This window comes from Papio anubis, chromosome 5, assembly GCF_008728515.1.
Source record: "Papio anubis isolate 15944 chromosome 5, Panubis1.0, whole genome shotgun sequence".
Lineage (NCBI taxonomy): Eukaryota > Metazoa > Chordata > Mammalia > Primates > Cercopithecidae > Papio > Papio anubis.
In genome coordinates, this window is record NC_044980.1 from 154,811,613 (window position 1) to 154,827,508 (window position 15,896).

At 36.5% G+C, this 15,896-nt stretch overlaps 1 protein-coding gene across 2 annotated transcripts in view; it reads left to right on the top strand.

Annotated features, from left to right (window-relative positions):
• Positions 1-14,884, top strand: part of GABRG2 (gamma-aminobutyric acid type A receptor gamma2 subunit) — an 89,463-nt gene extending 74,579 nt beyond the window's left edge. The window contains exons 7-10 of one of the 2 annotated variants that reach the window (XM_017960107.3): positions 2,351-2,503; positions 8,457-8,662; positions 11,090-11,113; positions 12,456-14,884. In XM_017960107.3, the coding sequence (XP_017815596.3) occupies positions 2,351-2,503; positions 8,457-8,662; positions 11,090-11,113; positions 12,456-12,731 (659 nt within the window). In that variant the 3' untranslated portion in view covers positions 12,732-14,884. The remainder of the gene's footprint in view (positions 1-2,350; positions 2,504-8,456; positions 8,663-11,089; positions 11,114-12,455) is intronic. The other variant, XM_009209527.4, reaches the window with a different exon arrangement.
• The last annotated feature ends 1,012 nt before the right edge of the window (positions 14,885-15,896 follow it).

Genomic DNA, 15,896 nt, shown 5'->3' on the forward strand with positions numbered 1-15,896 from the left:
GAGAAAAGGTACCCCTGAATATTATTATTTAAATGAAAAATCTTCTTTTATTACTTTGCTTTTCCTAACTGGAATAAGAGAGGATGTATTTGCCTTTAGTATTCTGATCAAAGAAATGAGAAACAAAAAGATGGATGTTAATAGAGGTCATCTCAAATTAAATCTTTTTACTCTTCAATCATAGCCTGTGTCTATTATATTCTAAATTAGGACAAAAGCAAAGACCAAACTAATTTATGAAATTCTATGGCTTTAAATAGCTTATGTTCAATAAATTAACATAGAGAAGCATATGCTGTGGGAATTAGCTAAAATTTATTATCATTGATAAAAAATTTCTACCTTCAAGTCTTTAGGCACAGTTGCTAAATAATTGCTACTTATTGATCTCTGGGAGGAAACTGGTGTCCCATTGGAAGCCGAATTCCCTGATCAGTGCTAGCTCATGATCACTACATCAACCAGGTCTGACTTAAACAAGTAACTGTATGACAGTCTACCAAAAGGCAGTGTTAAGAGGCATTCAAAACCCCACTTAGGAAACAATGCAACGTTAGGCGACAGTCTACTCCCTCAAAGAGCATCCAGTAAAGGTCTTTCTATTTCAGCAGCTTTGCGGAGTATTGGGTAAAGCTTGAGAGTGGGAAATAAAAACTAGACTGAGTAGTAGTAACTCACCCCTCTAAGTCAATCTTCTCTGCATGAGGCTTCTAGGGCACCTTATTTTCAAATCAGATTAAATCAGGCATGTAAGTAGGGAAACGTAGGCACAAAGCCAACTAATCAAGCTAAAAGATATGATTTGAATTTAATTATCTATGCATTTTAGAGCAAAATATAATTTAGCAAAGGAAAAAAAAGCAACATTTGAAAAGCTATCTCATTTATTCATCCCACATTGTGAGTGCAGATACAATATTTGAAACTGATATTCTCTAAGAGTATTTTAAAAAGGTGTAGTAACTGGGATGTGTTTCTGTAGTATATTTTCTGATTTTAAAAATTAAAATGCTTTAAAATTTTACTTGGGATAATTCAAAATGAATGACATGGAATTTTAACAGCAATTTATGCATCATGATTTTAAAAAGTCAGAGACTTCAAACTGTGTCACAATAAATTGTTCTCATGCACGGCTACATGGTTATTCCTTTATTCTTTTAGTAGTTTTTCTAAATATATTCTCTGGATTATTTACATAAATTTTGCTTTTTTTTTTTTTTTTTTTTTTTGAGAAGGAGTCTTGCTCTGTTGCCCAGGCTGGAGTGCAGTGGCACAATCTCAGCTTACTACAATCACCACCTCCCGGGTTCAGGCCATTCTCCTGCCTCAGCCTCCTGAGTAGCTGGGACTACAGGCACACACCACCACGCCTGGCTAATTTTTGTATTTTTGGTAGAGATGGGGTTTCACCTTTTTAGCCAGGATTGTCTCAGTCTCCTGACCTTGTGATCTGCCCACCTCAGCTTCCCAAAGTGCTGGGATTACAGGCATGAGCCACTGTGCCAGGCCAAATTTTGCTTTTTAATTCAAATGTTCCATAATGTATCTTCTTGATTTTTAGAGAATTTTATCTGTAGAATTTATAAAGGCATGAATTCATTTGCACAATTACTTGACAAATGTTACTGAATGCCTGTTTGGAGTCATGCAGAATGCTAAGCACTAGCATTTGCAATGGTGGGCTTAAATGGGCACTGTTTGTGGACTCACGCAGATAAAGTCCAGTAGGGGGAAAGATACTGCAAAAATCACCACACAAATGAATGAAGATTTAAAATTTAAAGTAACTGCTATGAAGGAAAACCATATGATTCAATTAACATGTGAAAAAATGTCACATCATAGGAATTTAGTTATAAATTCTGAGTAAAATGTTCATTTATTAGTGTCAAGCACCACGATATTCCTGTCTGGTTTTTATAGATAAAGATTTTGTCCTAAGAAATAAGAGGAAATTGTTACAAAACCTAGAATGAATTGCAGACAAGATATGCACAATGTAGAAATACTGTTCCCTGCCCTCCTCACCAAACGAACATTTTTATAATGTTTGTGAAGTAGGAAGAGAGGACGTCAGAAAGCACAGAAAGAAGAAAATATATCGGTATGCTAAAAATGTTTCCTTCCATCTAGTAGACAAATTGCTTCTAAAAGAGTCAGGATTCAGTTCAGGTTGTGTTTCGTTTTTGTTTTTTAACCCAAGTGGGCAAAAATAGTTTTCAACATACCACTTGTAGAAAACTCTTAATTTAAATGTGTGTGCATGACCATTGAATATATGCTTATTTTAAAATGCTTTCCAGTGATTGATAAAGGGTTGTATGGTGCTATCTTTGTCCTGTTCCAGGAGATTATGTGGTTATGTCTGTCTACTTTGATCTGAGCAGAAGAATGGGATACTTTACCATCCAGACCTATATCCCCTGCACACTCATTGTCGTCCTATCCTGGGTGTCTTTCTGGATCAATAAGGATGCTGTTCCAGCCAGAACATCTTTAGGTGAGACACCTTTGTTTATGTTGCAGTTTCTCAAGATAAGTGGCAAATACAAGTAATTTTTACTTCTATTTCTATGTTGATCTGCTTTCAATTTAGCCTGCAATTGCATAGAAATACCATTAGTTTCATGTTCAAGAGAATTGTCGTTTTTTAAAACAGTGTTTAAGGTTTCCTACTTTTGCAGTTTGGTTCTCCTTAGTTACCTGGATAGCTTTTCTTGAGTAATTTTTCTTAAGAAATTTTAGTTAACTAGTTTTTAAAAACTGTTTTAATATGAACAGATGTGTTTGTTTAGGTCTCTGGGTCATATGCTGAAGCTGCTTGCACCAGCTTGTGAAAGCTGATTGTGTTACTCTCTTTCGAACTTGGTATTCAGTAATGTCACACTGATAATGTGAAATCAGCCAAGGAGGACATATTAAGAACATGGAAACAATAAAAATCAGGGCCTTCTATTTTCTAGAGTTAATTGTTACACATTTACCAGCATGCCATTGACTTTTGGCTATTTGCCACATGAGTAATTATTGGGATAACATTTGAAGTAATTGGCTCTTTACAGAAGAGCCATGGAAAAAAATATTTTTGAGAAAACATATTTACCTGTGAAATTTGGGGGGAGGAAGCGACTCAAGATTATTTGCAATTTGCTCAATCTAATATATATGGTGATCTTTGTCTTGAATTTTCACATCTTTTTCTTCAAATGGGGAAGAAGACTCACACAGACTAAAACAAAGCCCAGCACGTGCAACTTTTTAAAACCTGAACTAAAACTAAAGCTTGTGAGAGGTGAATAAAATTCAACACCCTTTCATCAGCTATGTAAAACCTAGAACCACATCTCTTGCTGATAGTCTAAAGAGTCAGTAGGGTGTAATAGCTAGGAAATTGGGTTTTGAAGTCCCACAAATATGGGTTTGACATCCCACATTTAGTATAACATTAGAATGTCATTTAATCTCTAATTCACAATTTCCTCATATATAAAACATGTATAATTTCCTGCATCTAACTTATTGGGTTCTACTAGGGTTAAATAAAGTATTTGATGCAAATTGCACATAACAAAGTAAAGCCTCAGGAATGTTGGCTACTATAATCATTTTCTGACAAAATGGTCTGTACTAAGTTATTAAGCTGAGGGCAGAAGTGATTAGTGGGGGAAAAAAGACATCATTTGCATATCTGTCCTCTTCCAAACCTAATTTAGTTTCCCATCTGTTTCAAAAGAAAGTTATTTTGATTTTTCCTGTTATATGTGGTACTTTGTGTTACAAGTACTTCTCAAAAATTAAAATATCTTGTCTAATGCTACATGCTGAAACAAACCGCAAATATGTTGAGCCTATTACTTTAGGACTCTTACTCGTCACTGTGAATGGATATATACTGCATTACGTGCTTCTATGTCTCTCGCCAGAATGTCAGTCTTGTACATCTCTAGTACAGTGCCTGGAACATGACTGACCTCAAATAATTGTTCAATTAATGTATACACTTATGAATGGATGGAGCAAATACATTGACGTATTCCAATCCACACACTTCCCAAAAACATTTTAAGGATGAGATTTCCAATCAGTCTCTCCTCTTGAAGCCTGGATTCTTGCTGGCCAAAATCTCTCTCATTACTCTTTGGGTAGCTCATTTAACCCACTCAGTAAATGAGTATTCACTGGCAAAGGGTTATGGTGGAAGAAAGGATCAAAGTGAGTGAGTTTTGGAATGAGCGAGAGGCCCTTGAGCAAACAGCAGACAGGTACTTCTATTTGTTTATAATTTGTAAGTCAGGAATGCTCAATATTGTCTCTATGTCTTTTCTATTCTTCACAACACCTGCATGTAGAAGTTGCTGTAATGATCATTATTATCACAATTTTTAGAGCTGAGCTAAGGAAGCAGAGTTGTAGCAAGGTTTGATGACATACACAAAGTCACAACATAAGGAAACAGTAGATCTGCACCTCAGCTGATGGGCCATAGGTTTGCTCTGGGTAGGAGGCCTTGTTGAAGGCCAATTGTAGGTACAGATGAGAAGCGGAGCTTAGCCAGTTTCTCTATTTTAACTTTGCTGTCTCACTTTTCTAGATCAGTGCTCCTTAAATTTAATTGCACATTTAAGTCACTAGAGGACTTTTTGAAGTGCAGATGCCTTAGTTCAACCCCAAGAAATGCTTATCTAATGTGTTTAGAACATGATTTAGGTGTTAGGATTGAAAAACAAGCAAACAAAACATCCCCAGGTGATTCAAATGTGCAGTCACCTTTTATAACCCTGCTCTAGATTTCACTGAGTCCCAGTACTTTTTCCAATGTTTACAATCCAGAGTTAAATGAGATGACCTTAAGCACATGCAGACCTTAAGCTTCTTGCCACAGAACAGTTAAGCCATGTTGTTTGATGAGCAAGATAAATTTATCCACGTGACTCAGAGATAATGGCTATTTTCTGAGCACAGAGTCCTAGAGTATGGGTAGCCATCATCTTGGAGCATATAAAAGTGAATGTAGTTTGGTTCCCAGGTGGTAGTTGGTGAGGTGTATTTCTGGCGTACTGACAATGAATGAAATGAAAATACCATTTGGTATTTTTCACCCAACTGATTTGAGGTGAGGTAACATCCCTGAAGAGCTTACTTCATGCCAAGAATGGAAGAACTGGTAAAAGCTATGGATATATTTCATCTACCCCAGGTAAGAGAAGTCTAACTTATTTGCTTATCAAAATGGAAGCGGTCTTATTGTTGGTTGAGGAGCCAATTTAAACCATCCCTACTCTGCCTCTCACTGTTGATGTCACCGCAGTCTCTTTCCTGTGACTCCAGGCAGAGCCCTGAAAATATCCTGAGGAATTTGTTCAAGAGTCTACCTCTACATGGCTGTGATGAATGTCTATGTAGCCTAACTAACATTTTCCCAATTTGCTGGATCAGTATTTAACTTGCATGTCAGAATTTGTTTCTTCCAAATTATCACATGCCACATTTTAAAAAAATTAACTCATCTATAGTACCTACTATAAATACTGACATTTTCACTTGTCAAGGGTCAAGTATGGCCTCAGGCCTGATTGTAAAATGAAGGCCACAGTGCCAATTTAGTTTTTCAGTCCTCTGCAAAAATATCAGTTGTGATTAGGTACAATGAGGAACTTACATGAATTAATGCATAGACAACCTAATTAAATGTTTTTTAGTTTAAGAAATAGAACTTTCTTTCATAAAATAAATACTATCAATACCTAATATTTATTGGGATTTTACTAGGTATTGGTACCTTACACACATTTTTAAATTTAATCTTCACAAGAGACTTATAAGGTTCCCCATCATTATCACCACCACTCCCAGTTTGTAGATGAGGATCTCAAACTTTCCTAAGGTTCTACCATGACAACATGGAAGATGCCAGACCCATAGCACCTCCCCAGTCAGGAATCTACAATAGGTCCCATCTGTCTGGCGTTTCATTCCGCATATTTTTCATGTATTTATGGAGCTAAAATACTGTGGTTCAGAGCACAGTATTTGAAGTCGGGCTGCCTAGGTTTGTATCTCATCTCTACCACTTTCTATCTTGAACAAATTTTTATCCTTCCAGTGCTCAGTGTTTGTTACCTGTAATAATAATAATAATAATACTTACATTATAGAATCATTATGAGGATCTTGTGAGATAATAGAGAGAAAGTGCTTGACACAGTACCTGGCCAAAGGAAAAGAAAGATCAATAAATCTTAACTGCTGTTCTTTGCAATCAAAAATATCTCCCAAAAGTCATAATTATGGATTCCTATTATCAAATGTAGATTGAGCATCTTTGATCTTTCATGTATATACTATGCATTGATTCATTGTTTCACACATTCATTGAACAGACATTTATTGAGTCCCAGCATGATGCTCCACTGCATTAAGACAGATTCTGTTGTTGTAGAGTATACAGACTAGAAAGGGAGAATGGTTATTACATAATCAGTAACAGTATAGAAAAGAGCCGACGGTATTTTTAGTACATAGATCGAGGTTGATCACCATGTTGGCTCTAGGCTAGGTCTCGAACTCTTGACCTCTATTGTTATTTCAACCAACACTTCGACCTCTCAAAGTACTGGAATTTCAGGTGTGAGCCATCATGCCTGGCCCGACCTGTTTCTTTTGAAGTTTCCGTAGCACTTCCGTTTGACGCAGGAGAATCTTGGAAATGTAGCTAAACCCTTCAAAAATGGCTAAAAGACTTGAACAATTAGGAAGATAATAGTCAATGTTATTGCACATCATTAAACTGACTGCAAGACGTGTATTTTCCTTTTCTCAGTCCCCTTCATAAGAATATATCAATAACAAATACCTGGTAATTAGAGTGTGGGAGCTTTATCTGCTTTTACTGTAGTGCAAAAAGATGCTTCCACTCAGGATTAGAAATACCGAACTAGAATCGTAGAATGGTAAGCTAGGTGGACCTTCAAAGAGTTAGTACCACAGATGAGAAAACTGAGGCCTAGAGTGTTAAGATGACTTAAGTTCCTATAGCAAGAGCTAGAACCTATTTGAATATTGAATCCATGTTGCCTTTAGTATAAATAACACAACTTTTACATAGGAGATCTCCTCATCCTTCTCTGGTTGATAAATATAGGTTGTCTTGACATTGTTCCCTGTCACTAAACAATCACGGAGAGGACAGGTTTGGATAGGTGCTGTTGTATAATTAGTAAAGTAAGAGCTTTGAAATCAGACATGTAATTTCTGTGTTCAATTCTGTCTGCTACTTACCAACTATTGGATGAGGTACTGGTTCTTTAGTCTTGTTCTTCTGATCTACACATTCAGAATGAAAATACCTGCTGTGAAGATTCAAAGGAACAATGTATACGAAGTGCTTATCATTGCGCTTGTCAGAAGGAAGTTTGCAGTAAATATTACTTATTATGTTACTTCTGAGATACTTATTTGAATCCTATAATAATCTAAAAAGAATCCGTCAATCAGAGCATGCCACTTACACATAACCCACCTCCTCTATTTAACATCTTTGAATAATTTCTCCTTGCACTTGGAACAAAGTGTAAACTGTCTGCATGTGCCACATTTTATAGCTTCCTTTTTTTTTTTTTTTTTTTTTTTGAGACGGAGTCTCGCTCTGCCGCCCAGGCTGGAGTGCAGTGGCCGGATCTCAGCTCACTGCAAGCTCCGCCTCCCGGGTTCACGCCATTCTCCTGCCTCAGCCTCCCGAGTAGTTGGGACTACAGGCGCCCGCCACCGCGCCCGGCTATTTTTTTGTATTTTTTTAGTAGAGACGGGGTTTCACCGTGTTAGCCAGGATGGTCTCGATCTCCTGACCTCGTGATCCGCCCGTCTCGGCCTCCCAAAGTGCTGGGATTACAGGCTTGAGCCACCGCGCCCGGCCTATAGCTTCCTTTTTACCAAAATAATCTTAAGCCCCTTGTCCCTCCCCAGGTGCCAGGTCTTCTAAAAATTTAAAAAACAGACAAGATTTCTCTTTCTCAGAACCCTCCCTTAATCAAATAATAATCAAAAGGTTAGTTTCTTCTTACATTTTTTTTTAAACATCAACTCCTCAAAAAGGTCTTCTCGGAGCCTTCTATCTAACTAGATTCTCACCATCCCTGTATTCTCTATGGCACATACCATAATGTGACATTATACTTTTCTTTGCTGACATGATTCACAGTATATCTCTCTCACTAAAATATAAGTTACATAAAGGTCAGACCAAATCTATTCATCAGTGTTTGTCATTTTAACTGATACATAGTAGACAGGCAATAAATATTTGTAAATAGAGTGAATTAATTCCACTTATACCTTCTTTCCCATTGTTGAAACTGCCCATCAGAAGTCATGAAACAAGTGTAGTTTCACGAGTGACTCAGTTACCCAGCTTGCTTATGCAATCACATGACCTGATTTATTGTACCTCTCTTCAGGTATCACCACTGTCCTGACAATGACCACCCTCAGCACCATTGCCCGGAAATCGCTCCCCAAGGTCTCCTATGTCACAGCGATGGATCTCTTTGTATCTGTTTGTTTCATCTTTGTCTTCTCTGCTTTGGTGGAGTATGGCACCTTGCATTATTTTGTCAGCAACCGGAAACCAAGCAAGGACAAAGATAAAAAGAAGAAAAATCCTGTATGTATCATTTCCCATTGGGACCTTTGAAATTTTTATGATTTTGGTTTAGTTTGTTTTCATTAGCCTATCTGCAGGCTAAGGCTCAGCAACTGGGGCTCCAAGATGAAAACAGAATGTATGAGTTTGGCCAGGCCATAATGATTCATTTATGGTCATTAGTTACTTGAGGGAGACTCAAGTCTGTTTCTATTTTTCTCTCTCTGTCAGAATTTTTATGCAAATATAGTTACCTGCTCTCTTTATTTTGTGGAGATTAAAGCCATTGTTGAGAAATGCAACCTTCTTCTAGTTGCTATTATTCCAGGTTTCACTGATTTTTTGAGATCGGGTGTCGCTCTGTCGCCCAGGCTGGAATGCAGTGGCAGGATCTTGGCTTACTGCAACCTCTGCCTCCTGGGTTCAAGCAATTCTCCTGCCTCAGCTTCCCGAGTATCTGGGACTATAGGCGCACGCCACCACGCCTAGCTAATTTTTATATTTTTAGTAGAGACAGGATTTCACCATATTGGTCAGGCTGGTCTGTAACTCCTGACCTCAGGTGATCCACCTGCCTCAGCCCCGCAAAGTGCTGGGATTAGAGGCGTGAGCCACTGTGCCTGGCCACGATAATATTATTAAATTACTGATGTTTTAAATTAAAACTTCCATCTAAGGCATTCCACTAGGAAGCTATAAGGTCCTTGAAGTTTCAAGGGTGACTATATTTTTGCAAATGATTTAGTGTGTGTGTGGAGGTGGAGTTTGTGTATTGTCATTAGAGAATTTCTATTTGTTTCATTCTCGGAAGGTATCTTTTTGTTTTTAAAACAAGTGATTTACTATTATATGGGCAAGTTAGTTAGCCTCTTTGCGTGTGTGTATATATATATATATATATAATTTAAAAACACTTGTCTTGTGGGACTGCTATGAGAAATAAATGTGACAATGAAGGGCAGAAAAATTAAACCCAAAATATTACATAGTGTTCGACACATGAGTGTACTTAACATTAGTAGTTGGTGATGATAGTTGATTTTGATGATTTATACACTTACCAGCCTGGATTGATTTCAGTGTCACGGTTTGAAAACAGGGAAGATGACTTCTACTTGCCACCAAACTTCAAACAGTGAGGATGAGGCACAAACACAAATGCCTAAAGTAACTGTTTTTTATTGTGAGTGTTGAGGAGAGCACATAGTTACCCATTTACACACCTGAGCAAAGTGGCTGGCTCATAGAACTCCCCATGAAAGTTAAGGTCCATTCCCTTCCAAGATATGGGCAAAGAGAATCACCTGACTGTCCTGGATCCTGCTCTTCTGCTTTGGGAGCCGTAATAGTCTCTAGCTATCCAACCCAGAGACTTTGGAGGTTGAATTGTAAGGAGGGTATTTAGCTGATTCTAGGTTGTATTCCGATGCAGCTCCAGAAACCCACGTGAAATACTGCAAGAGTAATGTGTTTATTTGAATGTAAGATTTTGAAACACGTAAAGAAAGAAATATCATTATTCTTGATTTTAAAAAAATGCTTGTCTCTAATTGTTCAAATATTTACAATGCTTTATGCAGTCCTTCCCTTCCCTGTCTGTTTCGCCTCTCTCTGACTTTCCATTTTCTCTATCCTTGTTTTATTTTCCTTGTTGTGTTGTTTTTGTTTGCTCCCTCTTGTTCACTTTCCATTTCACTCTCCCTCAAGAAGGTGGTTCTATTGAGAGTTGGCATATTACCTGCCAGCTATAACAAGGACGTGAGGACTGACTTTCAAACAAGTTCTGATGAGTCCTTTGGAAAAAGCCCCTTGGCACTCTCTGTCAGCTAGGCCATTGCAGAGTGGATTTTGTTGCAAAGATAGAGGCAGATTCCTTTATTCAGGGTCATGGAAATGGTAGAAGAAGACAAGGCAGAGGAGAACAGGATAAAAAAAATTCAGAAAATGAAATTACCTGAGAATTTCATGCACTTCTTTTTAGGCAATTAGATGATTTATCAGAGCTACCAAGAAAATAAACTGGGAATGAGAAGCTGAAAGTTTATTTTCCTGTTTAATATGCCTTTTGGATAATTGTGTCAAGACTCACCTATTAAATTATCCTTGATGATAATTAGAAAATAGAATCATGGTATTTTTAAACAGGGGAACCAGGCAATAGAAAACTTCCTCACAGTTGAACAACTCTGGCTTCTTCAGTCAAATAATTGTAGATTAATTTATTAAAACTTTCACTAGTAATTGCAAAATTACACTTAATTTTAAGCAAATACTTTATCCCAAGCTCAGAACTCTCCTTCTGTGTTTATAATTTCAGTTCATTTCACTTACTATGTTTTCAAAATGTATTTTTAATTTATCTTGTCTCTCTCTCTCTTTTTTCTTTTCTTTTTGTCTCCTTTTTATTAAAAACAAATGCAATTCTCTTTTCTGTCTACACACCCAAAGCTTCTTCGGATGTTTTCCTTCAAGGTATAATGTTTTTGGAATGGAAATTCACTGCATGCAACTGCTGAATTTAACTATTAATGCTTACATGGTGTTTTATTTTGTTTTATGAGTAGATATTTAAGCATTCTACTAGAGATAACATGTTGGAGAAAGTTCTATAGACTTCTAGAGTTGATTCAGCAACTATACACTAATTCACATAGGTATTAATCTTACACCAAGCTGAAAAGCTATAATCCTTATGAGCTGTCATAGGTAAAGAAGGCTGCTTTATCCATCAAAGCCAAAATGATTTTCCTCTTTTCAGATGAAAATGGGATTGAGTCTTACTGGTTACACCTACTAAGTTTGTACTCTTTTAAAACTAAAATTTAACTCTGTAAATCTTAATTCAAAATGGATTGGTTCATTATTGTTTCGTAAACTTAATGATTTCTGTTTTTCTGAACTTTACCTGTAAGTTCTATAAGAACAATATTCGTTTTGAAAGGCTTTGAGTTAAAATATCCATTCCTTGTTTCCAAAGTGATCCTTGGGCCTGTTGGCTCTACCATACTATGTTGCAATGAGATTTCTATTTAAATATAATAGCTGATTCCATGATGTTAGAATTTCTGTTTACATTATCCTAAAACTAAATCATCCAAATTAACATTAAATGTATCATATACTTGTATAGAAATTTACTAACTGGTCTAGCAGGAAATTTGCCAAGTAGTAACATTCTTTTCTCAACTTACGTTCACATGTAGGTAAACATTGTTGGCATTCTTAAGCTTATAGATGGTGAATATTTGGAAAAATATCATAGTGCTTTAAAACATAAGCCATACCTTTGTGGATAAAATCAGGAGAATTCTATATTTATATAGATTTTAACATTTTCTATTAACAACATGTAATACATTTGCTCAGTGTAACGGGTTTTCTATTTGCCTATAACTAAGCATGACACAATATTTGATTTCAGAATTGATGCATTTTTATTTATCTGTTCTACTCACATGCAGCACCATTAAATGCATTCATGTAACCAACTTCACATCTAATAGTTACTAGAATAAGACTCCATGTAGTTTTATTTAAATCTTTAACTTTGAGTTCTTTTGGTGTTCAATCTCCTTGCTATAGCTATTAGCTTGATAATATTATTTTCAGCTGCACTGCTTAAGCTCAAAATTTGAAATCTGCAAATGTGCTATCTTTCTAAGTTCAATTTTACCATTGTAGATCATGATGTCATAGCAATTTCCTGAGTACCCATTTTCAGATTCATCATCACATTGGTGACATTGTGGAAAAACAGACTAGGATCTCTCAAGAACAACTAACTGATCCCTCTCCTTCCCTACCCTCATCCCAGGCCCCTACCATTGATATCCGCCCAAGATCAGCAACCATTCAAATGAATAATGCTACACACCTTCAAGAGAGAGATGAAGAGTATGGCTATGAGTGTCTGGACGGCAAGGACTGTGCCAGTTTTTTCTGCTGTTTTGAAGATTGTCGAACAGGAGCTTGGAGACATGGGAGGATACATATCCGCATTGCCAAAATGGACTCCTATGCTCGGATCTTCTTCCCAACTGCCTTCTGCCTGTTTAATCTGGTTTATTGGGTCTCCTACCTCTACCTGTGAAGAGGTATGGGTTTTATTGATATGGGTCTTATTCACTGAGTCTCATGGAGAGATGTCTGTTCTAAGTCCACTTAAATAATCCTCTATGTGGTTGATAATGATCTGAATTTGTTTCTATGTCCAAACCTGGTAAATTTTATAATGTCATATTGTTTGTGCCCAGCCCTCCTTTGGTTAGTGTACTTTGAACTTCAATGTTTGCTGTGTTTCAAACCTGCAAGGCAAAGTAAAATTAGAGCAAGAACATTCAAACCAAATAATATATTTTTCAGCTACAGCAAATGAAACAGTGAAAGCCCTGACTATTTACAGTGGTGGTATCCTTACTAGATTCATAATGCAATTAGATAGAAAAGGTCCAAAACTGTACCCTATATTCACTCCGGGTCAAGTTGTGATAAATTTGATCCCAATAGAATACCTCTCTCATTTAAGAAAAATTACAATTCACTTTAAATATGAAAGCCTAGTCCAGAAATCTATTATGCCTTTATCTCAAAATAGGAAGAAAATTTCCTCCACATTCATGTACAATGATGTAAATATTTCAATAACTTAGAATGCTTCAAGTTTAGTGCATGCATCTCTTTAGATCCAAAATAAATGGATTGAAGTTATCATCCTATTGTCTTTTATTTTGTGTCCTTGGGCTATAAAAGAATCCTGAATGTAATTATAAGGATTTGGGTTTGGAAATGGAGGGAGTAATTTTCATTGCCTTCTCCCTCATGCATGAAGATTCGAACAGCTTATTTTTTCCTTGTATTACATATTACAACACTTTAAGTAAAATGTAGACTGAATAATCAACATTTGCCACCTCTAAATATGCCCAATTTCATAACTAGAGTATAAAGTAATTGTATGTGCTTGCCGCTATTTTTTTCTTCCTTTTAGGATGATAGATCATAACAGAACTTATTCTCCATCTCAAGATCTGCTTCTAGTGATTGTGAGTGCCTTGTGGGCAGAATCCTTGTCATTTCCTCTTTGGGTCCGTAGCACCTTGCATAGTGCCTGGCACATAGTTGGTGCTCAATAAATATGGTTTGAAGTGAATTGCCCTCACATGCTTCTGGCAAATCTCTGTGCTGGCCTGAAACCAGTGATTCATCTTCTCACATAGGTGTTGTCAAGTGATATTTGATTTTGTAAAAATAATCAGTAGGATCCAAAGAACTTTAGCTATTTATGTTCATCTTCAAAAATTCATTTTAGGCAAAGTCCATACTCCTTTTAAAACAATATTTATGTCCTATGTTTGTGTATAGAGATGACTCTACTAGGGCATAATTAGAGTTTGTGTATTATTTTTCCAGGTTTGGGGATGAGTCAGTCCTTACCCATCCACAATTTTGTTTGTGAACTTATAACAGGAATAAGCAAAATTCATACCTGACTAGTGTTTGGAATGTAGTATTCTGTGTGAAAAAGTACTGAAGATTAGATTTTAAAAACCGAAAAAACAAAAATGAATGACTTACATAGAGGTTGAGCCAATGACTGTGGTCTCATTAGATTATATTGTAATTAAACAAAGCAGTTTCTCCAGACTTAAAACATGATGAGTTGAGCTCTATCTTCATGTACTCATCCTGAATCCTTATTTTTCTAAAATAGCACCCTTTTTAATTATTTTTATGGAAATTATTACTGTTATAATTAAGTCATAGCTAGTATAACTTTACAGATAACCTAAAAAGAATAGAAGAGAGAGCAGCTTTGTCAGTATAAAACCATGTAAAGTCATCATCAAGTCATCTGGATGAATCTTGAAACACATTTAGCTGCCAGTTTTACAAACCTTTAATATATCAGTGCTCCAGTATATAACCTCAAACAAATGTAAATAGAATGAATTATTTTCTTGTTTTGAATTGTCAATATATTAAATGTTGACTCTTTGGGAGAGTTGTTGGCAAGTTTCATTGGTGAGAAACATGTTATTGTCAACTTGAAATGTGTTCTGTAATGGGGACACTACAAAAAGCTAGCTTTCCAATGTGTGCATAGTATTGGCAATATGAATATATATTATATATAATCTAACACTTATTATAAGCTGCTCCCTGTCTGTGTATTTGGAAACCTTTTCACAAAGGGAACTGCCTAACATGTGGACTTTTACAATAAAAATGCTGCATTCTAATCCATGGTGGCATCTCGGTAGTCTGGCAGGACTGTTTGTCTTAGAGATTGTGACCTCTCTTTCCTGTCTCATTTCCCCAAATCCCCTGTCAGTGAGCTTTATTTGTGAGCTGTGTGACTGTGTTTTGCATGGCGGTACTCTTCACCTCAAAAAAATTAAGAGAGGCATGTGGGTTGTAGAGTGAAGAAGAAAGGCAGACATATAATAAAGTAAGTAAAAATTCAAGCCTTCTCTACCTCAAGAATTTTGGTACGGTTAACATTAATTCCAGTGCCAGACAAAGTTGGAATCCCAGCTTTACTATTTACCAGTTGTTAGACAATTGTCGATTCAGCCTTCAGGATCCTCCATTAAAAATAATTTATGTATTTGTTTATTTGTTTAGAGATGGGATCTCCCTCTGTCACTCAGTCTGAAGTGCAGTGGCACAATAATAGCTCACTGAAGCTTCAAACTTCTGGGCTAAAGCATTCCTCCTGACGCAGCCTCCTGAATAGCTGGAACTACAGACACATGCCACCATGCCCAGCTAGAAGTCTCCATTTTAACAGCTATAAATTAGGTATACTAATGCTAACCTATGTAATGACACGCAACAAATGGTCAAAAGCTCTCTCCCTCACTTCCAATGCCTTCCATGCACTGTTGTCATGCTCCCTTCACCCTATCAAACTAGCTTCCCTAATAGAATCCAGCATTATGCATATAAGCCTTTAAGTGACTCTACATCACTCTATTTTATTTTTAGGAAATATTTGCATTGTAAGTCTTTTAAACTATATGTTGGAAATTCCAGTCTCATTGGAAAAAACTTACACATTACATTAGTTATTTTTAAGGCCAAAGAACTGTTATTCATACCCCCCAAATCTACAAACATACAAAGTCGATTAGCCCTACTCCAGAGACAATGTCATGTTTTCTTGAAGTCTTTTGTAATTCTCCCAGGAATATAGTATGATCTTCACAACACAGTCGCCCTAACCATCCTCAGCCCCATTCTCTTGATCCTGCAT